General features: G+C 32.7%; 2 protein-coding genes across 4 annotated transcripts in view; both read left to right on the forward strand.

Annotated features, from left to right (window-relative positions):
* The window catches only part of RAD54B (RAD54 homolog B), a 111,642-nt gene that overhangs the window by 41,927 nt on the left and 56,196 nt on the right, over positions 1–13,519 (forward strand). The window lies entirely within an intron of this gene.
* FSBP (fibrinogen silencer binding protein) lies at positions 2,405–13,287 on the forward strand. The gene is made up of 2 exons (XM_015097924.4): positions 2,405–2,854; positions 6,714–13,287. The coding sequence occupies exons 1-2, from the start codon at positions 2,481–2,483 to the stop codon at positions 7,237–7,239; spliced, it is 900 nt and encodes a 299-aa protein (XP_014953410.1). The 5' UTR covers positions 2,405–2,480; the 3' UTR covers positions 7,240–13,287.

Raw genomic sequence — 13,519 nt, forward strand, 5'->3', positions numbered from 1 at the left:
TTAACCACATTTAAAATGCTCAATAGATGGACTTCCCTGGTGGTCCAGCGGTTAAGATTGTCCTTCACTGCAGCAGTTCTGGGTTTGATCCTTAGTTGGGGAACCTAGCCCATGTGCCGCAGGGCCCAAAAAAAAAATTGCTCAATAGCTGGCTGTGGCTCATGGCTCCTGTAATTGGACAGTGGAGTTCCAGAACTTTTTGGACTGTCATTAGCTGTGTGTTGACCTGCATTCTGAACCTAAATATATGTTTTCTGTACCCACAGAAATATTTAGGTTTGGGTGTTTTTGATAAGCATAATGGAATTATATTGTATGTATTTTTGTTTCACTTGCTTTTTTTTTACTTAGCATTTATTTTGGAGCTTGTTTTGTGTCAATACATAGAAATCTGCCTCTTGCATTTTAATGCTGCCCAGGGTTGACCATAGAATGGATATACTTTAGTGACTTTAACTGTTCCCAACTGATTGCTCTTACATTGCTCCCAGTACTATGCATCTACTAAGAAGGCCTTGTGTGTTTGAGTATTTTTCCAGGTAGATTCTGAGAAGTAAAATTACTGCAATTTTAAAAGTTTTTGCACGTGTAAACTATGATTAGATACTCTCAGATTGCCATCACAAAACCGTTTTACACTCCCGTGAACATTTCCTGAATAGTACTCTTTGTCCTGCACCTTCATCCGCTTCTGACATTTTCAGTCATTAAGAATTTTTCGAGTCTTATGAATGAAAATCATTTTTGGTATACATTTCCTTGATAGTGAGATTGAATGATTTTTCATGTTTCCATTAGCATTTCATTTCTTAACACAATATTTGTGTTTAAAGATAGTATATATCCTGTGTTCTTGCTTTTCTTCAAGTAACTGATCAGGTGGCTGGAGCAGGTTGGTGTTCAGTTTGCTTCTCTATGGGCCAGAATAATTTACATGACTATTCTCTGCAGTCTTACTCAGCAATAAAACTGCTCAAAAACACTAAAAGGCTGGAGACCACTAAAGAATCAGATTACCCTCTAGAGTTTGCCAGAAAACACCTAGCATCCTATAATGCCCCCAGCAATCTTTCACTTTTTCTCCTGACAAATAACATATTTAAAGCTTCTAGCACATTGTCTGGCTCAGAGTGAGAACTTAATAAATTTAATTCTCTTCCATTGAAAGAATGAAAAACAAAGTAATTGAAAATTTATGGCATTTCTGTAGAGCTGCAGTTCTTTGGATAGGGTCTGTGTCTAGATTTCTAGATTTGGGCTTCCCTGACAGTTCAGTATTTACCTTTGTTTTCCTTGGGTCTTTCTCAGCACTTGGGAACATTATTCTAGGTAGGTGTTCAGTAATTGTTTGATTGAATGTAACTGTGTTGAAGTATGTTCTAATTCATTCTCCTGTCTAGAAAAACATGTATATCAGGAGAAAATAGGCTTGTTTGTTTACTTTGTTATTTATCATGTTTTCAGACAGAGATTGGGAAATATATCCTAAACACACAAATGGATAGCCTTGCAAATGACAAGACTGACTGTTTGCTTTCATAGTCCAAATTGTGTGAATATAGCTAAACAGAAATCCTCCTCAGTACTAAGAGCCAATGTGATTTTGTTGTGTGCATTCTCAAGGCGTTATTATGCAGTTCTGTGAATGGTGTTTTCTACACATGGTAAAGCAGGCTAGCTTATTCAAAGTACGTTACAGCTGGAATAATCCATTGCTTTAAAAATAATTTTTATCTGCTTTTTTAGATTTAGTGTCCAAATATTTTTTCATAAGTAACTGGGGAAAAAAAAATACACGGTGGCTACTGGAGACTGTAAAATGAAGGAGAAGCTTAGCTTTACTGTGGAGTCTGAGCTGGGTGTAACCTAACTAGCTAGAGGATATGCAATTCCTGATTGACAGCAAGACCAGCATTAGGCAGATTTTGTAAGAGAGAGCAGCAGCTCAGAAACCGTGATAAGGGCTCTGTTAGGAATCACTGCACTCACCACTCATATCTTTAGTTTTTTTATTATTCTGCCTACTGGATTTGTAAACAAACAGCACAAAACAGTTCCTCTTTTGTTTTTATTAAAGTGATACTGCAATGCAGTTTCAGTCTATCAGCTAGGCAAACGTGTCGAAATTTGATATTCTCACTAAATTAGCCAGTTTTTAGCTGTGTTCTATGCTTATCTCTAGACCTTTGTGTATTAAATCCTATCTCGAGCTGTTCTCTTTATAAGCAAGTGTGTTTTGCTTGTGCCTTCCTGTCTTCTTCAGTGAGAAGCTTTATGTAGGTCAGGCTTGGCTTAAGCAGATTTCCTGAACCTGCGTCAGCTTAAGCTGGAGGAATTTTAATAAACCCTCCCCTGTAGGCGTGGGCCTAAATGAGGCTAGCCTAGTTAAGCCTGATCTTTCTCTGTTTGTGAAAAGAGCTGAGCAGAGCTGAAAGCTGCATGGTGGTTTCAGAAACTGCCTACTTAATTTGAAAAGAACAATGGTAGGAAAAGCTAGATCTTCCAATTTTACCTTATCTGAAAAGCTTGATTTGTTAAAGCTGGTGAAGCCATATGTTAAAATTCTGGAAGAACACACTAACAAACATTCAGTGATAGTGGAAAAGAATAGATGTTGGGATATCATAGCAGTTAACTATAATGCGATTGGAGTAGACCGCCCTCCTCGAACAGCGCAGGGCCTACGCACTCTTTACAAAAGGCTCAAAGAATATGCCAAACAGGAGCTATTGCAGCAAAAAGAGACCCAGTCAGATTTTAAAAGCAATATTTCTGAGCCAACCAAGAAAGTTATGGAGATGATTCCCCAGATTTCCAGTTTTTGCCTGGTAAGAGACAGAAACCACATACAAAGGTAAGCTTTATTTTATTTTGTTGTGGAAAATTATGGCGCCTCCTATCTATTGGGCTCTGGCTTAGTTGTGATAGAGATATGCATAGTAAACATCCCCACTACGGGAGCAGTGAATAGATTCTTTGTTTTGCATTCTTCAACAAGAAAAGTGAGGCTATGAGGAATTTTTCTGCTGCATTTGATTTAAGCCACTGTTGATTGTCTTCCCTTCCCCCTTCCCTCCTTCTGTAGTTTCTAAAAAGTAAAGGTTAGGGAGGAATAAATGGGATGTAATTTGTGACATTACCTCATAAACTTTTGAAGCTTTAATATTAATTTGTTTAATTAGCTTCTGAGAGGTACCTTTTTCTTATTTCACTTAAGATTACATTTCATTGGATTTTCAGTTTTGTATAAAGTTAGCAGTTTCAGGAGAAATGGGACCCTCGCTTTATTATGAATTTTCACTGTCTACAGTTACTGTTAGTTTCACTGTGTAAGTTTTTGTTGCTAAAAACCTAAAATGAACAATTAAGTAAACTTGTTAGTAGCACCATTGCATATGTATATGTTAAGACAGTTTAAATTATTTTTCTAATTTATACTCAAGAGACAAGGAAACACAGGAAAAGGTGTTAATGCGTAATTAAGGATTCAGATTATGTAATAAAAGTTTTTGTTGCTTTTATGTGTTAATGGTCTAGTTTCACTTTAAGCTCTCCCATAGTGTTTTGCAAGGGTATCAAAATATGAATTTTAATATGTCAATAAGAGCAACTGGATTAGAAACAGGTTTTCGGTTGAATTTTGTGCTCTATGTAACCACTTGCCCGGAAATCTTAAAAAACAATTATCTTACTGCTAATTCAGATTTTAACTCCCAGCAAAAGATAAAAATGGCAGCTTCATGCTTTTTTTGAATCATTTGGAATAATTTAAGCAAACCGTAAACTCCTTGCTAGTTGAGAAATGTTTCAAACTTAACTTTACAAAGTACTTTTCTGTTGGTGAAAGAGTCTTTATATAAGCAAAATGATTAATTACCTGTGAAATTCCTTTGAAGTTAGGGAAGAAATGGGAAAAACCTTCTTAGTCAAACATATTTGTTATTTTGGTAATTTACTAGGATAGTATTTTTGAGCCCAACTTCTTACAATATACTTCTTATTTCTAGTTAATAGCATAGTGAAAGATAACACCAGTGGGAATCTAAGACATGGATACACACTACATTAATTCATGGGGTCACTGCATAAACTGTTCACTGTGATGACAAATGATTAAATCCCAGTATGGTGAATGTCAAAAAAAAAAAAAACCCTTCACAGTGAGACTGCTTTATACTCATTCAATTTTTTTACCTCTTTGAGCCATAAAGAACATTGGCTTTGCATTATAGGTATTAAACTACCTTTTGGCTATAGGCTTTTATAATTTGAAAACTAAAACTAAATGTAGTTTTATTAAGTTGTGTATTTTAAAAATACAGCAATGTAGAAGAGAAATAATATATATATATAAGATACAAGTATCCGTTTACGTATATATGGTTTAGGTACACATACATACATACAATATATATACCTACACGATCAGTCTTTTGGGACACCAACATTTCTCTGATAACATGAGTTAATTGATTTACACATTTCTATACCTACTGGATTTACACATTTCTGTGCCTACTGTTGGAACAGTTTTTTCAGTTTTTAAAGGTAAGAGTATCAGAAATATGCCACTTAAACACTCATGTCAGCATATCTGCACAGCCACTTTCTCGACACTAGGATTTTCATTTAATTTATTTATATACTTAATATACTTATTTGACATCATCTTGACTCTTAATTATCTCAGAAGTTTATAATTACAGTATCTTAATTATACTTCTATATAAATATGCCTGTTAATCTTATCAAACCCTCTATACTTAATAAGGAAAATGCTACTACATATTTTATTTAAGGTATTTAAAGATATGCAACTATTTCATAAGGCTGTTTCTGCAATTCACAGTGATTTATGTCTTTATTTTTGCCTCTCTTTAATATCAGATTATATTTTGTGTTTGTATAACCAATTTGATCCTCAGAATTCATATTCATAAATTTTAAAAGTCCTTTTCTGTTTGATCATTTTTAGTGACTTCCTCTAAGTCATTTTTAGACTTTGTTATGCCTTGTTTGTGATGTTTTAAACTAAAATAGCATGGAATGTAACAGATATAAGGCATATTTTAAATTTACATGGGAGTATATTATCTATGTTTAATTGTGAGTCTTATAGTCTGTTATACATACTAATTTGGAAAAGTAATTATGTAGGTTTTTAAAATTTCATTTGTAGCTGTTTTAACTTTTTCCCACTCTAGGATTTAGAGATGTTAGTAAAAGTAAATCTTACTGATTTGAATTACATTTGTATTCCTTTTTTTGCTTTCAAAAATCATAAAATCACAAAGGGAAGATTATAGTTTATATAATCTATTATACAAATAGATTTTTCATAATATATTAAATATCTTATTTCATTTGTACCTCTTAGACAAATATCTGATATTTCTAGCAATTTAATGCTATTGGTGACATATGGAGAGCTTAAATTCTTTTCCTTATGTTCTACTTGAAACTTGTTCCAGCATTTTAATCACCCACGTGGAATATATTCTTACCTTACATTACTTATTTATGATTTATAAAATGTTCTTTCAATAATATTAAGTGTAGCATTTCCATTAATGTTCCAATAGTCTCTTTCACCTCTATAACTTTTATTTTTAAGTTAGGCAGAGCCATATTTTTAAAAAAACCTAAGAAACATTGTATTCTTAATTCACAACTTAATGTTATACGTGAAATTATTTAAAAACCAACAGAATTTTAAGGAACATCGTGTTTTGTCATAACAAATATTGGTATATCAAAATGTAAATTATGCTAAAACTGTAGTTGCCTCTAATAGGAGTGCATATTTTATGGAAATTTCATGTAAATTTAATAAAATATCAATATATAGAGGCCATTAAAAATTGCATTAAAAACACCATTTCATTTATTCAGTCTTTCAACATATGACGAGTACCTACTAGATTCCAAGTACAGTATGATGCTGGTTACTGATGATTCACTGGTGGACGTAAACCCTTGCTCTTGTACGCTTCACCTGGCCACTGGTTAAAAGGCTTAAAGAACACCTGAGTCATGTGGTTCTGGATAGATAAGGGGGAAACACCACTGTATTTGAAATTGGAAAGTTAGGAGAACCCCCTGCTAGTGCAGCATACCCCAGATCATACACAGTCTTGATTTTTTGTATGTGTGACAAATACAGAGATCACTACCTCTCAGAGACTGCCTTGTGCTGTCCACTGGCCTTCCACTGTCTTCCTTCCAAAGTCATGGACCTCAGTGATTTTTAGATTAATCAGTTCAGGAGAGCAGAAATAGGAGGTCTAGGACTACCATGTGGGGATAGTGAGGCCCAGAATGAATTAAATGACTCTTTACAGCATTTAAGAACCTTAGGCTTACAGGGACAATTGATCGCTCTTTGAGAGTGTTAAAAATGCCACTTCTTTTTTATTTACCTCCGTAGCCTTGTTTAGTATTTGTAATTTACTGTTCTTTCAAGAGCCCAATTTTAAAGTTAAGGATAGGGGAGAGCCATATATATATATATATAATGAATATATATATATACACAAAATAATTAAAATCCCAGCCTTAGTCACTTTATTATTCTAAGGATTAAAAAATATTTTTTGTTTCATAATTTGCTTTTTAGCTTGGTAATTTAATGTATATTAAATATGAAATTATGTTTTAAAATGTTCTTGTCTTCATTTGATTTACATTTTATAATGGTTTTTTGTGTGCTGTAGTGCAAACTTGGATGAGGAAGCACAGGCTGGTACCAGTTCACTACAGGTAATGTTGGACCGCCATCCAGTTGCTATTACAGTGGAGGTGAAGCAAGAAGAAGACATTAAGCCCCCTCCTCCACTGGTTTTAAATTCTCAACAGAGTGATACTTTAGAGCAAAGAGAAGAACAGGAATTAGTGCCTGTAATGGAAAGATCTTTGTCACCATCACTTTCCTCTGTTGATATGAGAATGACATCGTCTCCATCTTCTATCCCAAGGAGAGATGATTTTTATCGGCATGAGAGTGGAGAAAATTTTAGGTCACAATTAGGGTATGATCCTCAGATTCTACAAATGCTGAAAGAGGAGCATCAGATAATTTTAGAAAATCAAAAAAGTTTTGGATTATATGTTCAGGAGAAGAGGGATGGATTGAAAAGAAGGCAGCAGCTAGAGGAAGAGCTGCTAAGAGCAAAAATTGAAGTTGAGAAGCTGAAAGCAATTCGACTACGGCATGATCTACCTGAATATAATAGTCTCTAAGATTTTTTTTCAATCTTGCAATTTGATTATTTTAGTTTTGGCCTGATTAGTTTCATTTGGGAATATCCTGAAGCAGAGTACATATTCTTAAAACATATTGTTAATCTGTTATGAAAAAGGCTTTTTTGACATGATTTTCTGATTATTTAATTTTCCTTTGAGATATAGTAAAACTGATGGCATGCTTATAAATTTTTTGTCTTCCTGGGCCTTACAAAAGATGTTTTATTTTGATTATTAACATATATAAATGCATATGTATATACATAAATATTCTTTCAAAGTTCTGAATCTTCAACATTTTTAATTGACACTTTGAAAGCTGTATGTAGCTCAAGCTGTTTATTAATGTTAGGTTAATTTAGAAGCAATACTAGCTTAATAGAAGCTTGTCTATATGACACTGATTTTTATGCTTTCATTCTTTGAAGGAATAAATTCTAGAATTTTAGGGACTAAAATATTAGGGACTAGAATTTTAGGGACTAAAATGGAAGGTATTTGGAGAACACTTTTCCCACCTCAATTTAAGGGTAATAAAACTGAGGGCAAGGGAAAACTCAGTGATTTACTTGGTTTACCAAAGCTCTTTATAGCATAGCAAGGACCAGCACTCAGTTTTTTTTTCTCTCTAATTTTTCCCCCCTGTGGTTCCATAGAAGAAAAAAATCCGCTAAAGTATCCTCCATGGTAAAAAAAAATTAGAAACATTTATTTCATTAAAATTGTCTTTAAAAATTGGTGGATTGTGAAATCAGGGGGATTGTGTCAGTTACTCCCATCCTCCTTTTTTTTTTTTTTGGTCCTGCAAAATTAGATATACTGTTGGAGCTGTTATATATTGAGGTGGCCAAAAAAGTTTGTTTGGTTAGTGAATACGTTGTTCAGTAAATGTGTCTTTTATTTTTACTTAAAACCGAACTAAATTTTTGGCCAATCCAATATGTTGACTCTGAGATTTAATATGTTGATTCATTTTGAATGTCTTAGTCTGAAAAAGATTTCTTTCATGGTAAAATCACAGTAAACTTTAATGAACAAAATTAAAATTTTACTTATAATAAAAATAGCAAAACATTATATGTGTATAACTTATGATATCTGTAGTCTTATGTTTCTGTAAATATTATTATTTTAGTATTTGTGGAAATAAATAAAACCTTGATTCTTAAAGCGTACATACACATTTTGTTAAATCTTTAATATGTGTACTACTTAAGGATTTCTATTTTGGCTAGGGGTTTGTTGAGGAAGGCTATTTTAAGCCAAGCTTTAGAATGGGGTAGGTTGGATTTCAACACTTTTGGGGGAAAAGGCTGTTTATGTCAGAGTGAGCAGCATGAAGAAAGGCATAGAAGAAGAGAAAAAGTGGGTCAGAGTGTATAAGCCCAAATACAGTGCTAAGCCAGGTGATTTTTAAGTGATTTTAAGTGAACACAGCCAGCTAGGGCGGTGATAGTCTGGATGAGGACATATACCTTGACTAATTGGGGTTAGCTACTCTTTAGCTCTAGCAGAATTTTTACATGCAGAAATAAGCAAGAAATCTGCATTTTTATGAGAAATTTTTATTTTTTAAACATTTACAAATAATTTAAAATGTTTAAAATAATAAATACATAAAACAGTGGGCCTCATTCAGCCATTGGGCTTCTGGCTCATCGCCTTTGGTATAGATAGATCAGTGGTTCACCAAGAGTGCATCTTGACCAGCAGCATCAGTATCACTTAAAGAACTTGAGAGAAATGTAAATCCATTCCTTTTGGATCAGCAACTCAAAGGGGAGAGTCCAGCAGTTTGTTTTAATAAGCTCTCTAGAGATTTCTGATGCAAGCTATAAAGCCATTCAAAGAACCACTGAAACAGTATTTTGAAACCTAACGTGGTGCATAAATCATTAGAATTTCAAAAATTTTTGTTGAAGAGTGGGTGAAGGTAAACTGAGGGATATCATTTTGGAAGTTGGAAACTGGTGCTAGATTATGGATTACATTAAAAGCTGTTTTAAGGAATCAGATGTGAATGTATAATGGGAACCCTTGTAAGGCTTTTGACTAGGGGCATATGCCTTAAGCTCTGTCTTAATGTCATAATAGCACCATTTCAGAGTGGGCATTGTAGTGGGGAGATGAAATCCAAAATTTAGGTTATGGCTACAGGAATAGAAAGAAAGTAAATAAAATAGACCCTTACGGTACCGTTTGAGCCTGTTGACTGCTTAATTTCATTGGTGTTTTATATCTGCTATTAGAGTTAAATATTATAAAAATGTCTTGAATGTATAATGTATCCTTTTGACAATTTCATCTTCTTTAATCTGCTCTCTGACTTTTCTTTCAGTCTAAAGACTTTAAAATTCTTATTTGAGGTAATGTTTTTACAGTATAATTCTCGTAAGTCTTTACAGCAGTAAGCTTTAACTTTTTGAAATTACTGAAAGCAAGTTACCATACAAAATGTAATAATTCATATTATAATCTTAGCATGGTACTACTCAGAATTGTTAATGAATGTTCAATTGGAGTGCTAACTTTGTATAGCTAAATCAGTTTTCCAAATTGTTCTGTGGAATAGTCATTCTATGAAATGTCTTTATTAGCAAAGTAACATGTTCAAAAAAGTGCAGTATACATTTTTTTGGTGATTAGATTCTAAAATAAGTTGGAAGGTAAAAACATAGACTATACAAAATTGTCCTTAAACATTTTTTTTGCTGCTGAGAAAACGTAGTCTGCTTCAGTAAGATTTTTCACCAGCGGTGTTCAAGATTATTGTTTCGTTGCTGATATCATGTGACAAATGTGTTAGCGTTTAGGGCCAAATAGAATAGAAAACCTTAGTTTTACATATTTTTAAACACCAGTATTCCACTCGTTGCAGTGGAGTTCACTGCAGCAGTTTTTCTGAGTCACTGTTGTTTAATTTTAATCTGCAAAAATTAAAGTGAATGTGATTCTGATTCATTTTTATTGCTCCCCCTCCTCACCCCAGCAACTATAGTTAGCATAGGATAGTTTTTTTCTGAGAAATTCTGTGTGAAAAAGACTTGTTTAACTACTGAACTTGTTTTGGAGGCTGTTTATTATTATCTTGCAGAGTATCTTAGGGAAATTCTGAGCTAAAGCTTTTTTCTTTTCCTTTCTATATTGAGAATGTTTTGAATTTTTGGTTACTTACCAACTTACATTCACAGTTTTTGCTGAGGACAAGTTTCACTAAGGGGCATATGTAAGGGCAAATTCTACTAGTGCAAATAGAATAGAACTGAAGCCCCCTGACATCTTACATACTACAGAGAACTGTTTGGGGCCATGAGCTTTACTTATGAAATGTAATGCTGGGAAAAACATAGAAAGAGTGGTTTTATTTTTTAAATGTAGACTTGGTTCTGTATAAATACATTAAATTTGAAAAATATACTAAGTCATAAGACTATTTCGTCCAATATATTTGTAATTTAGATAGTGCGTACGTTATTCTTGTCATCTTGTCTTTTCTTACTCATTTTGAACTTAAATGGGTATTTTTTTTTTAACAACTTATGACTTTATAAAACTAGATATGATTTGTAATAGCACCCTGAAAAAGTTTATGAAGTTCTTTCATTTCTAACAAATACCAGATTTCTTAAAATACTGAAATATATTTCTGTTTTGTGTAATGAGACATCAACTTGGTGTAATTTAATTTTGAAAGATTCATTCTACCTTGTTGCATCATTACTTTCATGAAAATGTTTAAAATATGAATTATTGTTCATGTGCCTTCTTTTAGAATAATGTCAAGTTTTAACTGAGTGTGGTAAATTGTAATTAAAATATACTATAGGTGATAGTGGTTAAATGGTTTGTTAATACATGTTCTTTTAAATACATGGTAATACATTGTATTGACTTGTGTACTCTTTTGTGTGCCATAAGTCAAAGAATTCAGTACTACACAGGTAAAATTTTTTGATGAGACATAGTTGAAATAATGACATTTCTTTAGGTGATTGTGCCAGTGGTTGGTGGTGGTTTAGTTGCTAAGTCATGTCCGACTCCTGTGACCCCATGGAGAGAGGAGCCTGGCAGGCTACAGTCAACAGGCTTCTCCAGGCAAGAACGTTGGAGTGGGTTGCCATTTCCTTCTCCAGGGAATCTTCCCAACCCAGGGATTGAACCTGGGTCTCCTGAATTGTTGGTACAATCTTTACCAACTGAGCTACAAGGGAATCCCTTGTGCCAGTATAGTTGCCAAATGTACCATGTCTAAATTTCATAATATATTTATTTTTTTCAATTGTTAAGATTCACAGACTTTAAAAACCAATTGAACATTTGATAGTGACTTTGATTGTAAATGGTAAAAGTAATTAGATGAAATATGGTTGTAATACTTAACAAAGAGAAAAGAGCAAATTCTTAAAATATATAACTTATTAAACATTAATAGTCATGCCAGATCTTTGTATATGATTTTGAGAAATTGGCCCCATATTTTTTATATATCTTCTATAAGTTGTTTTCACTAAAAATAGCAGCTATGATGTCAATTTATATTATTTATCTTTAGTTTTCAGTTCCTTTGTAAATAGTGGAAAGCAAAGTTAATAAATAAATAAATAAATAAATAAATAAATAAATAAATAAAAATATCACCCAAGTTAGCCCACACTTAACTAACATGGATATATTGTTAGACTTATACTTATCACATAGTTATCCATCTATATCCATCCATAAATTCTTTTTTTTTTCTTTTAAGGAAAACTTATTTTAAAATAAGTTGCAGAATTAAAATACTTTACCCATAAACACTTCAGCATGAGTATTATGAACTGGAGTTCAATATTTATTTGTGTGTGTATGATTTTTTAAGTAAGATTTGCAGACAGTGAAATCTTAAATACACCATTTGATGAGTTTTGACAAATTACTACACCTGTGTAGCTTAAAACCACTTCAAGATTTAAGGTTATCACTCTATCACTTGGCCATGATCAAGTGTAAAAAGTTATCACCTTAGAATGTGCTCTCCTGCCCCTTCCTAACCGATCCCCTGGCCCCTCAGGCTAGTTATTCTAATTTTTAAAAAAACATAGATAAATTTTTCTTGTTCTAGAACTTAATATTATTGAGGTCAGACAGTATGAACTCTTTGTTTCTGTTCTCTTTCATCCATCTTAATGTTTTTAATATTCATCCATCCTCTTATCAGTAGTTCATTGCTTTTTATGTTGCTGAGTAGTATTCCATTTTATAAATACACCACAGTTTGTTTATCCTTTATCTTTTTTAAAAAAATTATTTTTCTTTATCTAATGAATTTGTTTGGCTGTACCAGGTCTTAGTTAAGGCATATGGGATCTTAGTTCCCTGACCAGGGATCGAACGCAGGCCCCCTGCATTGGGAGCATGGAGTCTTAGCCACTGGATCACCAGGAGAGTCCCCATCCATTATCTTTTGATGGACTTCTGGACTTTTTCCAGATTTTGGTTGTTCTGTATATTCTCGTATGTGTATCATGAACTTAATGCTGGTTTAGGGAAGATATATGTTTAACTTTTTAAGAAACTGCCAGACCTTTTCTCAAAGTGATTGTACCATTTTACACTTCAATCAACAGTGTATGGATTATTTTTTAAAATAAACTTTGTATGTTTATTGATTGGAATGTCAGAATTGAAATTGATGAATAAAATTTTTATATTTAATTGAATTAAAAATGCTGGGCAGATAGTTTAGATATCTGGGAATATTGTAGTTTGTTGATTTTTTTTTTTTCTGTTTTAGCACTAATTGCATATATGCTTTGGCATGAAGAATTGAGAAATACGATGAAATGTATAGTTCCTGCCATCCTCAAAGTATTGTTCTGAAAATGATCTTTAATGCAAAGAAATATCTTCTAGGTTTATTTTATACATAATGATACTTGCAGTTAGTTGACATTCAGTCTGTTTTGTTAGGTAAAGAAAACTATGGATGTTTACCACTTTGAACAATTTGTATATTCATGTTTGCATATTTTTTAGTGTAATAAAAACCATATCTTTCAAATCTCACATTTATATTGCAGTTATATGTTAATGCATATTAAAAGTTCTGATAGCTTTTGATAATTTTGAAACTCAAAAAATATGGTTTGTGAGAGTACATTTTTTGTTGAATTTGATGATATGAGACATTTTAAATTCCATTTACTCCATTAAAAACAATGTATATGTTTAGAATTGTTAAAAGAATATTAAAGATTTGGGTTTATGAAATGTATAATTAAGCCACGCAATCTTAGAG

The sequence above is a fragment of the Ovis aries genome, chromosome 9 (assembly GCF_016772045.2).
Source record: "Ovis aries strain OAR_USU_Benz2616 breed Rambouillet chromosome 9, ARS-UI_Ramb_v3.0, whole genome shotgun sequence".
In the NCBI taxonomy this organism is placed as follows: Eukaryota; Metazoa; Chordata; class Mammalia; order Artiodactyla; family Bovidae; genus Ovis; species Ovis aries.

Excerpts from the sequence above, each read along its gene's own strand:
- FSBP (XM_015097924.4), top strand. The coding sequence starts at position 2,481 with ATGGTAGGAAAAGCTAGATCTTCCAATTTTACCTTATCTGAAAAGCTT. Across the intron at positions 2,855-6,713 it reads GACAGAAACCACATACAAAG|TGCAAACTTGGATGAGGAAG; the intron begins GTAAGCTTTATT and ends TGTGTGCTGTAG.